At 41.0% G+C, this 15,554-nt stretch overlaps 1 protein-coding gene across 1 annotated transcript in view; it reads left to right on the top strand.

The window, feature by feature from the left end:
- Window positions 1-12,313: 12,313 nt before the first annotated feature.
- The window catches only part of COL1A2 (collagen type I alpha 2 chain), a 36,915-nt gene continuing 33,674 nt past the window's right edge, over window positions 12,314-15,554 (top strand). The window contains exons 1-2 of the mRNA XM_010389521.2: window positions 12,314-12,860; window positions 15,504-15,514. Of these exons, the coding sequence (XP_010387823.1) occupies window positions 12,791-12,860; window positions 15,504-15,514 (81 nt within the window). The 5' untranslated portion in view covers window positions 12,314-12,790. The remainder of the gene's footprint in view (window positions 12,861-15,503; window positions 15,515-15,554) is intronic.

Below are 15,554 nucleotides of genomic sequence, written 5' to 3' on the forward strand. Positions count from 1 at the left end.
TTCATTCATCTGTTGATGGAATTTGGGTTGTATTCACCTTTTTGGCTACTGTAGGTAGTACTGCTATGAACATGTCAGCTTCTTAAAAACTGGAGTTATATATCTTGATGACTTCTATACCTGGGTAATGGTTACATGAAAAGTCTTGTTGATAATGATACAAACTAAGGTTTTAATAAATATTCAAAGGCAAGTACCACATACATGCACATATACAAATCCTGCTTCTCCTCCTGTCTTCCTCATCCCAAGTAACGATACCAATGCCCACTTAGTAGCCCAAGCCAGAATTCTAACCTCTACTTTCCATATTTAATTGATCAGCAAGTCCTATGAATTCTAGGTCCTAAATATCTCTCTGCTTCTCTCTGTCTTCACGGCTTCAGCTTTAGGTTAGGCCCTCACCATCCACTGGCCTGCACTGTTAATTATACCCCAAGTACCAACATACATATTGCTCTTTCTCAAACATGACTTCTCTTTCATGCCTCTCTTCACTTAGCAAAAGTTAAATGAGTACCAACACTGACTGTAACCGTGCTAGGTTTTATGACACAGTAGTGAATAAGACAGGCAAGATCCCAGCCCTTGTGGGATTTACCTTATAGAGCAGTGGCAATATTGACATTTGAGGTGAGTAAGTTTTTGTTATGGCGCTGTCCCATGTATAATAAAATGTTTAGCAGCACCCCTGGCCTCTATCCACTAAATGCTAGTAGCATACACCCCTGCCCCCAGTTAATGACAGTCAAAAATGTCTCCAGACACTCCCAAACATCCTCTGGGGGACAAAATCACCTTGGATTGAGAATCACTGTTCTAGAGGGAGATTATAACATTAATTATATAAGTACAAATTATGATGTCACCTCCCACTACAAATATTATATCATCTTTCCTAGAAAGGGTTTTCCTTTCCTTTCTGCTTCAGTGAATTTCTCCAGGATTCACTTCCAATGTTACCTTCTTCTTGAAGCCTCCTCAACTTCCCCAAGCAGAACCAGTTACTTTTTAACTCCCTTAGACCTTGTTAATACATTGTTCACTGCATTAAGGAAAAATATCTTTGTTTTAAAGAGCTAATGCATTATTTTCTCAGGTAAGTTATGGTAACCTCTGCCCATGCATGAATTGGCCCTACATCAAATTTTAATAAACAAGGTATTCAGTATATGCAGTTTAGTTTTGTATACTTTTTCTCAACCACAAGAATTTTAGTTCCAGTATATAAGAATTATGAGTTACTCCTTTTGGGGATAATTAGAAAAAGTGGAAATTGGGTGATGGGAATAAAAAAATAAAGGAAGGCAGATGGCATGACAGTAACAGAGGTTTTTGCCTTGAGGTTTTAGGAAATTAGGGAATCTGAGGAGACGTCAACAAGGACCTTAAAATGGAACTCCCTCAAATGCAAGGAAGGAGGGAAGTAGTATTTGTGTAAGAGGGGCCTAATGGCATGTACTTTGGGGAATCATCTCTGGGGTTGAGGATGCAGAAGTCAATAATTCCAAATCATGAAATCAGAAAGGCACTGCACATTTGGATGGAGAACCAAATTCAGGGGAAAGATCTTTCATATGTATATTATTTTGGCAAAGCAAAGCAAATTTATGGGCATTTTATTGAAATGGCAGAGGAGAAAGACCCTGAGAAATTTCAACTGAGCAAGAGACGATAAATGGAAAGCAATTGTACCATAACCATTATTAGTAATTTAAGATGTGAAAAATACTACCGATATTCTTTGTTTGCATGCTGTCCTGATGGTTCTATTTTAGAGATAATACAAAGAAGATTTATGCGTGTTTGCTTTTAATCCATCTATAACTGTATTGTCCCTCTAAAATCTTAAGTACCTCAAACTGCAATATCTTGTTATCTTCACAATTGGGGAGAATCTACTCTATTTGTAACAGTCTTCTGAGAGTGGAATTTCTATCTTATTCCTTTTTCTATTCCCACATCTACATTGGGCACATAATAAGAACTTAATTATTATTTGTTGAACATGTAACTCAAAACAAGATGTGGCAGGAGGAATTAACAAAACCTATCCTACTCTCTCAGATGGAGATTCTGAGAGCAAAGTTGAGATTGGGAGCAGGCAGAGCAGAAATGCACTCAGCTGCAGACAATAGACAGAAGTCAGAATCAGAGAAAGCATGGAGGCAATAAGCCAGAACGGCCATCAGAGAGGTCCTGCTCGAAGGAGTGCAGGTGCTACAACAAGTGTAGGACTGTAGAGTCCTAGGGAAGCAATATTGGAGATCCAGGCAGTTAGGTCTACAACAGTAACTGACATGAATATATAGACATGACACCGAAGTTTAGGAGCAGAACTCCAGCCTCCAGTGTGTAAGGAAGGGGTAATAAATGACTGGTTGCCAAGACCATAGCTCAGGCCCAATTTTTTTCTTTCTTTTTTTTTTTCTCTCTCCCTTTTTTCTTTTCTTGAGACAAGATCTTGCTCTGTCACCCAGACTGGAGTGCAGTGGCTCAATCTCAGCTCACTGCAGCCTGACCTCCTGACTCAACTGATCCTCCCACCTCAGCCACCTGAGTAGCTGAGACCACAGGCACACACCACTGGGCCTGACCAATGTTTATGTTTTTATTTTTGGTAGAGACAAGGTCTTTCTATGTTGTCCAGGCTGACCTCAAACTCAAGCTCAAGCAATCCCTCCCATCAGGCCGAATTTCTAACATTGTGTCTTACACAGACAGTAGTTTTGTGGAATGAATGGAGGAAGGAAGGAGTGAATAGAGTGATTGATTTTTACCGATAATAGAGGAACCGGGCACATTATCAAAAGAGAAACTCAAGTGCAAGAAAACAAGATGGATGATATAAGAATGGACATACAATTTAGTCTGGTTTCAGAAACATGAAGCCCAGACGAAAGAACAGAGCCCCAGAGTGAAATACAATATACAATGCTTAGAAAAGGCTAGAACTGAGCTTCTTCAATTTATCCTATACAACAGGTCCTGTTCCAAGTCTGGGCAGGAGTATGTCTGCCAGTGTGCATAAATGGCCACAGTTGTAAAATGAGGTCCCTGTCAGAAAACCCAGTAGGGACTCACAGACATGAACAATGACTTATGTGACTGTTTTAGTCCAGCATCTTGCACATTCTGAAGGTCTGAATAGGAAGATCTATTCTCTTACCTAATCTCCTGGGTACTTCAGAAGGAAAGTCCATTTTTCAAGGCTCCAGAGTGTCGTTTTTATTCAAGTGTCAAAACGTGCCACGGAAACTACAGGGAATAGAAGCATATGTCTCCGATGTCAATGTGTAAATAAAATGTTTCAAAACATCACCTTGGGCCTCTGAAGGCATTTTCTAGAAGGAGTGATGAGTTTACAGTAAACTATGCATCTTTTTTGCCTCACCAGATCTGCTTAATTACCAAGGGAATGGCACCCCAAGTCCACAGAGTGGTGAATTCCAAAATACTACAACAGGGAGAAGTTAATTGGTCCACGGAGGAACTGAGGCTACAGCCCAGACTTCATTAGCACCAGGTTTTAACCATTACTCAAATCACATTCAGTTTTCTTGAAGAGTTCATGTATACCCTTCAGTACAAATTTTTTCACTGTAAATATGTTAACTAAATAAGTTTAAATAGAGTTGGGATCAGCAAAAAAAGGATTAAAATTCTTCCTTTCATGCTACAAATACTGTAATAAAGAGTAATTAATAGCTTTTCAGAATATCCAGCTACCCATCCCCTTGTACCAAGGAGAATCAAGAAAATAAGGGGCCTAGACAGGCAAAGGGAAACACTGGCAATGGGTACAAAGTTCCTGTTAGACAGAAGGAATGAGTCTTCGTGATCTACTGCACAGCATGGTGACTACAGTTAATGATAATGTACTATATACTTCAAAGGAGCTAAAAAGAGAGGATTTTTTTAATGTTCTCACCAGAAAGAAATAATAAATATTTGAGGTGATAAATATGTTAATTAGCCTGATTTGATTATTCCAAATGTATATATGTATCGAAACATCACATTGTATCCCACAAATATATACAATTATTATTGGTCAACTAGAAATAAAATAGAATAAAAATAGTATGTCAACAGACATATTAAGGAGAGAGCAAAAAAATGTGAAGGAGGCTTTTTGGAGTGAAGGAGAAGAGAGAAAAGAAGTTATCTTCGTAACTGGGCTTCCAGATTTCCATTTTGCCCTACTCTATTCTGCTTGAGGCTATCAAAGTAATTTATCTAAGTCCAAGTTTAATCATAACAGTCATATTCCTCAACACTAGTAGTTCCCTAACTGCAGCATGATCAGAATCACCTAGAGGGCTTGCTAAACCACAGATTGCTGAGAAGCCACACCCAGAGTTTCTGATTCAGTGGGTCTGAGATAAGGCATGAGAATTTGTGTTTCTAACAAGTTCTAAGGTGATACTAATGTTACTGTCCAGGGACCACACTTTGAGAACCAGTGATCTGGAGAAAGCCTTTAACTTTGAGCTTCAATTTTCCCCTTGTAAAATAATTTTCTCCTTGTAAAACTCTTCAGATTGTTGTGAGTGTTAAATATTGAAAAATATTCCAGACAAATGCTAGATGTTATTTTAATTTAAAGGAAGGAGTAAGAGGCTTGCAGTCAAGAGGCCAGCCTCCTAGTTACAGGTCTACCATAAGCTGACTAGTCAAATAACCTCTCTAGGCATGTTTTCTCCTTTATAAAAGGAATTAATTCATGCAATTAGCACTTATTGAATACCTGTTGTATACCAGACACTTGTCAGACAATAGAAATACAGTAGAAAAACAAATCTTGCTTCCACACATTTATAATTATGATTATGATTTGGATGACATTTAAATTGTCTTCCAACTCTCAGTTATTTCATGACTTTATAATTAATAAAATCAGCTTTTTCCTATTCTTATGGTATTTTATTCCTCATAAATTTGACTTAAATATTTATGCGCTATTAGATAAGAATTAGGTATGACTATTGGGTGAACTGCCTAAAATACATTCATGTGTTAAGTAAATTTCATGTGTTGATTGTCACTATATCAATAAAAGAAAGTTTCTAATGTGTGGGTTAAGTAGTAAATCATCAGTGAAGTAAATAACCAGTATTTATATTTAAGTTCCTTATTTTCCAGCTATGTCATGCCAAATCAGTCGTTTATTGGGTAAATATTTGTTGAGCATCTACAAGTCAGCAGACACTAGGCCAGGATCTAGCGATAGAAGGGTAAATGAAATTGGCATTGTGTCTGCTATAAAAGATCTCACATTCAAGTGAAGCTAGTCAATGAACAATTAGCACTTTTAATTAATTAACCAACAGTCTTGTGGTAGATATTAGGTGTTAGAAGTACAAGCCATCTTGAAAATGTACAACAAAAGGACTTGACTCATTCTAGGATATCTAGGAAGCCTTAGACAAGTCACTTCAGCTTTCTGAGCCTCAGTTGTCTTGTAAAACTGGAAAAAGTCATAAAACACACCCCCTAAGATGTAGATAATGATTGTTGGCACTTTGAGATAATTTATTTAAAATTCCCACCACAGTACTTAGCACACTATATAACAGGTAGTTATGACATCACATTAACTAACTGAAGATTATTCACACGAAGAATTCCAATGGTCAAAATCAAATTTTAAAGAGTTTATCAGGGCCAGGCACAGTGGCTCACACCTGTGATCCCAGTACTTTGGGAGGCCGAGGCAAGGCGGATCTCTTGAGGTCAGGAGTTTGAAACCAGCCTGGTCAACATGGCACAACCCCGTCTCTACTAAAAACACACACACACAAAAAAAATTAGCTGGGCGTGGTGGCGGCTGCCTGCAATCCCAGCTACTCAGTAGGCTGAGACACAAGAATTGCTTGGATCCTGGGGACAGAAGTTACAGTGAGCCAGGTTTGTGCCACTGCACTCCAGCCTGGGCAACAGAGCGGGACTCCATCTCAGAAAAAAAAAAAAAAAAAAAAAAAAAAAAAGCTATACCAATAACTTAATTTGCCAGTTTTTGAAAATAAAATATAAACTGTATTAATTGCACATATAGTATCACATAGAGGTAAGTCTTTACAGTTCTTTTTCTATATGTAATATATGAACCAAAGAGAGATCATGGATGAATTAATCAACTATCAACACCCAGACTCTTTCTTGCAACTGGAAGTAAATGTCTCCTTAGTGTTTTCAGCTACTTGAATTGAAAAATATGAGTCTGGAAGCCAAGCCAACCAAAGTTCTAATAAACCAGAGTGGACTTTTGGAATGCATCAACAGTCTGGTGTTTTTCAACTTAGGGATGGATTTGGAACTGGTTGCAGAAATGTTATCAGCATCTTCTCAAAGAAAAAGGTGAACTTAACTAAAAGTTGAAATTTGTGTGCCCAAATACATCCCTCTGAATTATGGGGCTTGGAATAGTCAATAACAAGATACCACAAAACAACTATCTCCATACAATCTGTATAAAAGAATACTCAGAATAATGTGTAAGTAAAGAAGTGATTACCTATTTCATATTTCTAAACTTGAAAAATGGGGCACTGGAGATTAAACTGGGATTCTCGAAATATGAGATAAATCGACTCTGTCTATACATTTTAAAGGGACCTCATGAGAAAAACTGATGATTCACTAACAAGTTAGGAAAAAAATCCATACACACTTAACTGTTCCTTGCTTCAATACTAAAAACCAAAGGAAGAGGGGCATAACATAGAAAACCTAAAGAATATTTTAGTGGAAGGCTTTGAAATGGGGATGAGGGTTAAAATTCAACAGCTGCTTCAAATGGTCTTATTCTGAACATGCATAATCCTCTTGCATAGTAATCCTAACATCATCCTTAAACTCTATTCAGCTCCCTATGGACTCCTGTAATAGCTAAAATTCCACACCACATGTGTTTATTACCTCACCTTTCCCTCTTCCACTTTCGCTCACCTGGATTTTGTTCCACTGAAACCAGTTACCAAGATCATCAGTGACCTTCAAGGTGCTAATTTATGTAATCTTTTTAGCCTTCTCTGGACCTCTCAGAAAAATATAAAACTTTTCAACACCCTAAAAAACTATTCTTTCCTCCTGCAAAGCCTGTTTTCTTTCCTTCTGTGATGGGGACATTATGTTTTTTCCCCATCCAAAGTGACTGCTCCTTCTCAGTTGCCTCGAAGATTTTTCCTCTTCTGTTCATTCTTTAATGCTGGAGTTCTTCAGAGTTTTGTCCCATGTTTGATTATTTTCTACTTTCACACGCACATATAATCTGGGGGATTTCATCACTCCCATGACATTAGTCATCTGATGACTCCTTTATCCTTAAGTCAAGGCCAAATAGAGATTGTGGACTTGAGGCCTAAGTATCTAATTATCTATGAGACTTCTCCTCTTAGATGGCCCAAAATCACCCAATATTGAACAGGAATTGGCCTCTTTATCCTCCCCTCCCCACCCCAAGCTGTCTCCTCCTCAAATGTTCCCCAAGTCACTGGATGGCACCTCCAGCCAGTCAGTTGCCAAAGCCAGAAACTGGCAGTGCTCCTTGAGTCATCCCCTTGAGTCCTTCCTCTCTCTCTCTTTCTCCCCATTACCAAACATCAGAGTGCTTTTCTTCTACTTCTGAAACATTTCTAAAGCTCATCAACTTCTCTTGAGTTCCCCCACTTCTATCCTAGTTCAGGCTACCATTATTTCCCCTCAGAATTCCTGCTGCAGCCTCCTAACTGTTCTCCCTATCTCTACTGTGCTCCCCTTCCAATCTTTACTCCACACTGCAGCCCCAGTTATCTTGTTCAAAACACTCTCTGGTTTCCTACCTTCTCTGTTTAAAATAATCTAAACACTCCCATAGCACACTTGAGAAAACACAAACACCAGAATACAGCCTAAAAGGTCGTTTTGGATCTGGTCTCTGCCAAACCGACCAATCTTATCTCTAGCTCCTTCCTCTATCCTCCCTCTTTTCCACCACAATCCCATCATACTGAAATGCTCCATTCCTCAGATTGCCAAATTTTTCAGTGCTTCTGTGCCCACACCACTCTCACACCTCTTTTTAAAATTCTGTTTGTATTTAAGGGTTTAACAAGGATGCTGCATCCTCCAAGAAGCCCTCCTTGACTCCATTTACCTGATCTAGATGAGATGTCCATCCTAAATCCTCCCCTAAACATGTAAGCATTCTATTCCTCTATTGCAGTATTCATCACACTCTTCTCTATCCTCCAATAGACTATAAGCCCCCTGAGGGCAATGACCTTGGCATTCTGTTTCATAATTATATACCCACCAACCCAGTAAGTGCCCGGCATAACACTAAATATTACTTGAGTAAACATATATCTTACCAGCCTGACATGGTGGCTTATGCCTGTAATCCTAGCACTTCAGGAAACCGAGGTGGGTGGATTACCTGGGGTCAAGAGTTCAAGACCAGTCTGGCAAACATGGTGAAGCCTTGTCTCTACTGAAAAATAGAAAAATTAGCCAGGTGTGGTGGTGGACGCCTGTAATCCCATCTACTTGGGAGGCTAGGCAGGAGAATCGCTTGAATCCGGGAGACGGGGGTTGCAGTGAGTCAAGATCATGTCATTGCACTCCAGCCTGAGCAACAGAGGAAAAACTCTGTCTCAAAAGAAAAAAAAAAAAACAAAAACAAAAACAAAACATACATCTTGACTCATTTAAATAATCAATGGGAACTGAATATCCTAATTGATATGACACAGAGCAGGAGTCTCTATAACTTTCAAACAAATACCACAGAAAGAAATCAGCCCTTGCTGGGCACAGGGGCTCACATCTGTAATCCTCGCAGTTTAAGAGGCAGAGGCAGGTGGATTGCTTGAGCTCAGGAGTTAGAGACCAGCCTGGGCAACATGACAAAACCCCATCTCTACAAAATATACAAAAAAATTTGCCTGGCATGGTGGCATGCACCTATAGTCCCAGCCACTAGGGAGGCTGGGGCAAGAGGATCACGTGAACCCAGGAAGTCGAGGCTGCAGTGAACCCAGACGGTGCCACTGCACTCCAGCCTGGGTGATAAAGTGAGACCTTCTCAATGAATAAATAAATACAAAATAAAAAACCAGCACTTAACTCTTCAGCTACCACGTTAATTTTCAGCAAATACCTTCTTAGCAGTTGTTTGACAACCAAGTTAACTAGAACTGGAACTAGAAAGAGATAATGTGGTGTTGCTGCTTCTCACAGACTGGATCCTCAATGAATGTTTGAAAGGAGATGTCAGTCCGATGTTTAACTTTGACCAAAGAAAGAAATATAAAATTAAGACATCAGGGCCTTGTCAGGCTGTTCTGCACTTTTGTATTAACCAGACTCTCAACCATTTTCTTGCCATATGTAAACATGTGGCCCAGTTTGTAATCAGTGGGTTATAAGGAAGCTAAAGAAATTATCTTTTCTTTCATTGAAAATAATTTGGGAATAGGGACCCAAGCATTAACCGTCTAGCACCAAAGTTGTAGGAATCTTCAGTCTCCTCTGCCTCCCTTCTTCCATCCCTCTACTCTCAATCTTGACCCCACCCCACTGGCTTACTTGTTTTTCCTTCTACTCATTTTCTCCTCCCTCCCTCTCCCTTCTTCCCCACACTAGAACCATCAGGGCCCTCACCAGGGCACTCAGTTCACGTTCTGGTTCAGCTCTCGCAGCTCTACCAGTCCCACCCCCATCCTAGGAAAAGATGCTCCTTATTTGGAGTCATAAAAATATTTAACAGAGATCTAACTGACCATTAAAAAATTCCTCCTTTAGAACAAACACCTAATCAACTATTTCCCTCCAAATTATATGTAAAAACAGCTGCAATTAGAACCTGATTCTCACTTTAAGAAAGAAAGATGCCTGTTTAGTTTTCTCTACTTTCATTGTTTCTTTCTAGGTCCAGGGCCTCCCACCAAATGCTGACGGCTGCCTGCTTCAAACCCTGCCACATCAGCAGGGAGGGAGCCCAGCGGCATTTGGTATTTGCATCAGTTTCCAGGAATGCTTTTCAAGTTATCAGTTCACTCTGCTGCCTTTAGCAGAGACATTTTTCCTCTAAGTTAATAGATGTATGCTTGAACTTATAGTCCTTTAATTCTCAAAAACTTGCCTAGGATTTTTCTTTTTTGGCTAAAAGAGAAATAATAATCACACTTCTACACTTTAAACTATTTTGACAACAACAACAAAACCTACAATGAAGCATTTAAAATTTGGGGTATCTATTGCAAATCCAATGATTGAACCAACTTGACCCCAGAAGCATTATCAGATAACCTCACTGAAGCGTATTTGGAGGGTTTCTTTCACAAATCTGTTGCATTACGCCCCTGAGTCATTTTGCTCAGTATTAGTTTCTGACTCTCAGCAACACAGGACAAATGCACACATATGCCCTGCAAAGGCAATTCAGCAGAGTGGTAACAATGATTCTTAGAAATCATTGCTCACTCTTCTGATATGCAGAAAAAAAAATTGTTACGATGTAGTATTAAAGTTTTTCTTTCCTGATAAAAATGATTTCCACTTTAAAAGATTTTTTGTTAGTTCTGTAACTGCGATATTTCAGGGAAAGGGTAAAAATGTTCTTGGAATATACAATTCAACCTCAGGTCTTTTGTTGCTGTATTGTTCCTAGAACCTAGAAAACTTCAAACATTGTTACCTAGTTAGAAAAAAATTTGAATGTGGATTGCTCCTTGTAAACCCCCTTCTAGGAATGACCAGACACCCTTTCAAATTCTTTCACTCCCAGTTACTTTAAAAAATCATCCAAAGTTGTCTCCCAAGTCAGTGCCTTTAATTAGAATAAAACAAGGCTTTATTGTTTTTGGTTATGCACTTTTACTTGCACTAACCTTTTTTTTTTCTTTTACATTTTGAAAGAGTAACCTGTTTTAGAATAGTCCCTTTTATTTACAGAAGCTGCTGATGGAGTTAACTTCTGCAGAAATTCTTCCTTGAGGCAAAGCAAAAAAAGGGGGGAAGGGGTGGGAGGAAGGAAGGGAAAAAGATTCTCAAGGAACTACAGCCCACTCGTTTCTGTTTCTTAGAGACAGAACTGACCTAAAGATGGCCCGTTTGCGATGACTTCTGGGATAGAGCAGCACTCTGACTAGGCCCCCTGCTGACTCATGGGGGCCTTAGGCAAGCAGAGGAGAGGCCTGACACACACACACACACACACACACACACACACACACACACACAGACACACAGCCTTTCAAACCTAGGACCTGGAATGCCATCCCAAGAAGCTTTAGAAAAGGGCACAGGACCTTTGGCCTCCCACCTCAGGGTCAAGGTACCAGCTCCTCCTCTCCCTAGTAGGGAGCGGAGGGTTGGATAGAGGCGGCCAGAGAAGAGTGATTTTGGGTGTTGGGGAGAGAGTTAACATCTACGTTGGTGGGCGCACTGCTTGGGGTGTTACCAGCGAAGACTACGAAGACCCCAAGCTCGAATCAGAAGGCCCTCTGGATGTGCTAGGGGAGGTGCTTGGGTGTAGCTGTAAGAGATGGGACAGAGAATAGGCAGCAAGGTCAAGAGGGACCGGGGGCTCACGGGAGGGTTGAAGGGTCCAGGCTCAGGATAGAGCTGGTAAACTCGGACAAGGAGCCCATGGAGAAGCAGAGGAGAGACTGTAAACCATGAAAGATCCCCCACCACAGCCTTAGAAAGGAGAGACTGAGAAATACGTTCTCGGTCTCCAGGTCGGTTGCAGTTGTTTTGGAGTGCCAGATCACCCCGCAAAAGACCCTGTTTGGAATGAGCCTCAGCAAAGGCAAGGTAGGAGGTCGAAGGACTTCCCAGGTGACTTGGTCTAGTCTAGAGTTCGCAAAGCCTATCCTCCCTGTAGCCGGGTACCAAACAGCCTCGAGCCTCCTCCCCAGCCCACCTGCCAACAAAAGGCGTCCTCCGACTGCAACCCAGCCTTCCACAGACAGGACCCCCCTTTCAAGAAGTCATAAGAGAAAGAGAGTGCATCACTGCTGAAACAGTGTGCGCACACGAGCCCCAGAGCTAGAGAAAAGCTGGACTGGGCTGGGGGTGGGGTGCGGGGGTGGAGGGGCGGGGAGTCGGCTCCGGCTGCGCCACGCTGTCGAGTCTTCCCTCCCTCCTTCCCTGCCCCCTCCGCTCCGGCCGGAGCCCTCCACCCTACAGGTGGCCTACAGGGCACAGGTGAGGCAGGACTGGACAGCTCCTGCTTTGATCGCTGGGCTCCCGATCCCTCTCTAGCTGCTCGGCTGCCCGGAGGTCTGCAAATTCTGCCCATGTCGGGGCTGCAGAGCACTCCGACGTGTCCCATAACGTTTCCAAACTTGGAAAGGGCGGGGGGGGGGGGGGGGCGGGAGGATGGGGAGGGCGGAGGTATGCAGACAGCGAGTCAGAGTTTCCCTTGAAAGCCTCAAAAGTGTCCACGTCCTCAAAAAGAATGGAACCAATTTAAGAAGCCAGCCCCGTGGCCACGTCCCTTCCCCCATTCGCTCCCTCCTCTGCGCCCCCGCAGGCTCCTCCCAGCTGTGGCTGCCCGGGCCCCCAGTCCCAGCCCTCCCATTGGTGGAGGCCCTTTTGGAGGCACCCTCGGGCCAGGGAAACTTTTGCCGTATAAATAGGGCAGATCCGGGCTTTATTATTTTAGCACCACTGCAGCAGGAGGTTTCGGCTAAGTTGGAGGTACTGGCCACGACTGCATGCCCGCGCCCGCCAGGTGATACCTCCGCCGGTGACCCAGGGGCTCTGCGACACAAGGAGTCTGCATGTCTAAGTGCTAGACATGCTCAGCTTTGTGGATACGCGGACTTTGTTGCTGCTTGCAGTAACCTCATGCCTAGCAACATGCCAATGTAAGTGCCTTCAGCTTGTTTGCGGGAGACTGGGGAGAGAGGTTAGATGGGAGGGCATCCTGTCCTGAAAAGGAAAACGTGTAACCTGAATTCCGGGTACACTTGGAGGGCAGACTCTTAGGCATGTGGGAAAACGCCGGATTTGATAAGAAACATGGAAATTACTTTAAAAAATGAAAACATAAAAGTCTCGCCAAAAGTTAGGGAACTTTTCTTCTAAGTTCAGAGTGAGACAGTTAACTCGATCTGGATCCTCAGCTTGGTAACCCCCAAAGGGAGCGGAAGGTTTTTCCCTAAGGATGAGATATTAACGACCAATGTGGTGGAGGAAGTCAAGGTCCTCCACCCCACAGGCCCCATAACCGCACTGATGTCCACCTTGTAAAACTTGAGGCCTGCGTTAGAAAGTCCTTCAATTGAGTAACATAAAACTCACCTCCCAAGAGCTTTTATCTTCTGGGCATTGTAAGGCTTGTCTGGAGGAGGAGGATGTCGATGATGATGGTGGTTATAAGGCGCCCTCTGGAGGAAGGAAAATGAAAGTACAGGGGACAGGGCCTTAAGCAAATGGAATCCCAATTAAAGCTTCTACGGGTTTATACAGATTAATGATCAGCATTTCTGGTTGGAGCCTTTCCCAGTGGCTAGTCAGTGAACCCTGGAAAGAAGAATGGATGCTACTTGGAATGGGTACTTTCTGAAAAGTAATATAAGTGTCTCAATTCACTTTCTAGTCATGGAAATGGTAACATTTTTTAACTCAAATCTGCTCTAAATTTTGTTGAGCCGAGAATTACCCCTTTGACATGTTCCCAGTGATAATCAAAGGTTATGAATGCAGCAAGTTGAGAAATATCAACACTGACATGAGACTCAAGAGACCAGGGTGTTTTCCATGACTCTGACACCAATTTGCTGCGTGACCTTGGGCAAGTCAAACGGCCTTTTCTAAACTGTGACACAGAGATTATGGGGACCCCAAGGCCACTTTCCAGCTCTAGGTTTTATGACCAGACTTTCATGTCAAGATAGAATGAAAAAGATCAGTCCGTTTTCATCTTGAAAATGGCTGCCAACGTACTAGACAAAGATATTGACTAGATGGGGGATGGTATTGTCTGACCACACCCAGTACTCCAAAAAGTTGTTCCGACCACATAGCACGGTGTCTACTACCGCATAATTACTAATGAGTGTGTGTGTATGTGTGTGTGCCCGCGCGTGTCTGTGTGTGTGTGTCTGTCTATCTGTTCCCCCTTCATTCACTTTTAGTGTACATACTGTGGATACCAGGGAGTAATTGCAGTGAACAAATTCACATTACCGAGTTCATATTTTTAATGAGATCTGAGAATGGGAAGAAAGAGTCGGCTCCTAGAGAATAAAATGAAGGCAGACTTAGGGAAATTTGAAGGTACAAAGGCAACTTACCTTCTGATCAACAACCAACCACAGTCTGGAATAAATGTTATCAAACACACATTCTTCAAAATGGTCCATGTCTGAGTAATTAGAAGGCAAATTTCCTAAATCATAAAGGCTTCCGTTAATCAAGTCAGGCATAATTATTCTTCCTACTGATGGACACAATGAAGTAAACATATCATTCTTGTAATTTAACAGCAATTCTCATAAATTGCCCTTAAATGTCAGTGCTGGATGTGGTCCACCCTCCTGAATTGTGACTGTTGCAACAGATGTTCTCACTTCAAATAACGCACTTCTTGGCCACCTCATTAAAGCAATTTTAGGGGTGATTCATCCTATTGCAAGCTTGGCCACACTTGTATCCTGTATTAACCTATAATTTTTATACCGTAGGAGAGGAATTCACTCTTTAAGGACTTATAACAATTATGGCAGAAGGGGGGATAGTACTTTTGTTTGTTTTTTCCATTATTTTTCAAGATCTTTAATCCACAGTTTTTCCATTTATACAAAGCTCTTTCTCAGGGACAAAAATGATACATATTGGTAAAATGACCTTACCTAATTTAAGTGAACTAATTTAAAGCAAAATTCAGATGTCTGAATTAATCCATCTTCACAGTTAATAATGTGCAAATTATACCTTTTGAAAAAGGATATTAAGAATAGTACAAACTCAATGAAGTACTAGGTAACTTCAATGTTTTGCAAAAAAGTAAGTCGACTTCAATGTTTCATAAAAAACAAACTTCAATATAGAATTTTAAGGTAGCATACTTTCCTACATTTTACCTTTTTTAGATATTTAGGTATTAAATATGAATTAAACTATAAATTACTTCCTCATCCATCTACTAATCTTGTCTTACATTCAGCGATTCATCTGTGCACTTTACCAGCTTAATTGCTAAGTATTTGAAATATCCTTCAGACACATTAATATTTCACAGCATTTATACAATAATAAATAATTAACAATTTAATTCAAAATATATTTACATATCAATATGGCAAACAAATCACCCTGCTGATCTCTGCCATACTTTTGGCCTGCATAATTTCCAAGTCATTAAAATATTCTTAATAAAATATATAATTGGTCCTTTAATTAGGTAGCTCAGTTTTATAAACTTGTCTCTCTATTTGTTAATTATTGCTATTGATCCATGAGGTGATACTAATAATTATTTCCTATCTTTTCTTTTTTATGTACAGCTTTACAAGAGGTGAGTAAAATTATTTTTAGAATTTTTTAAAATACTTTGA

Source organism: Rhinopithecus roxellana, chromosome 6, assembly GCF_007565055.1.
Source record: "Rhinopithecus roxellana isolate Shanxi Qingling chromosome 6, ASM756505v1, whole genome shotgun sequence".
Classification (NCBI taxonomy): Eukaryota; Metazoa; Chordata; class Mammalia; order Primates; family Cercopithecidae; genus Rhinopithecus; species Rhinopithecus roxellana.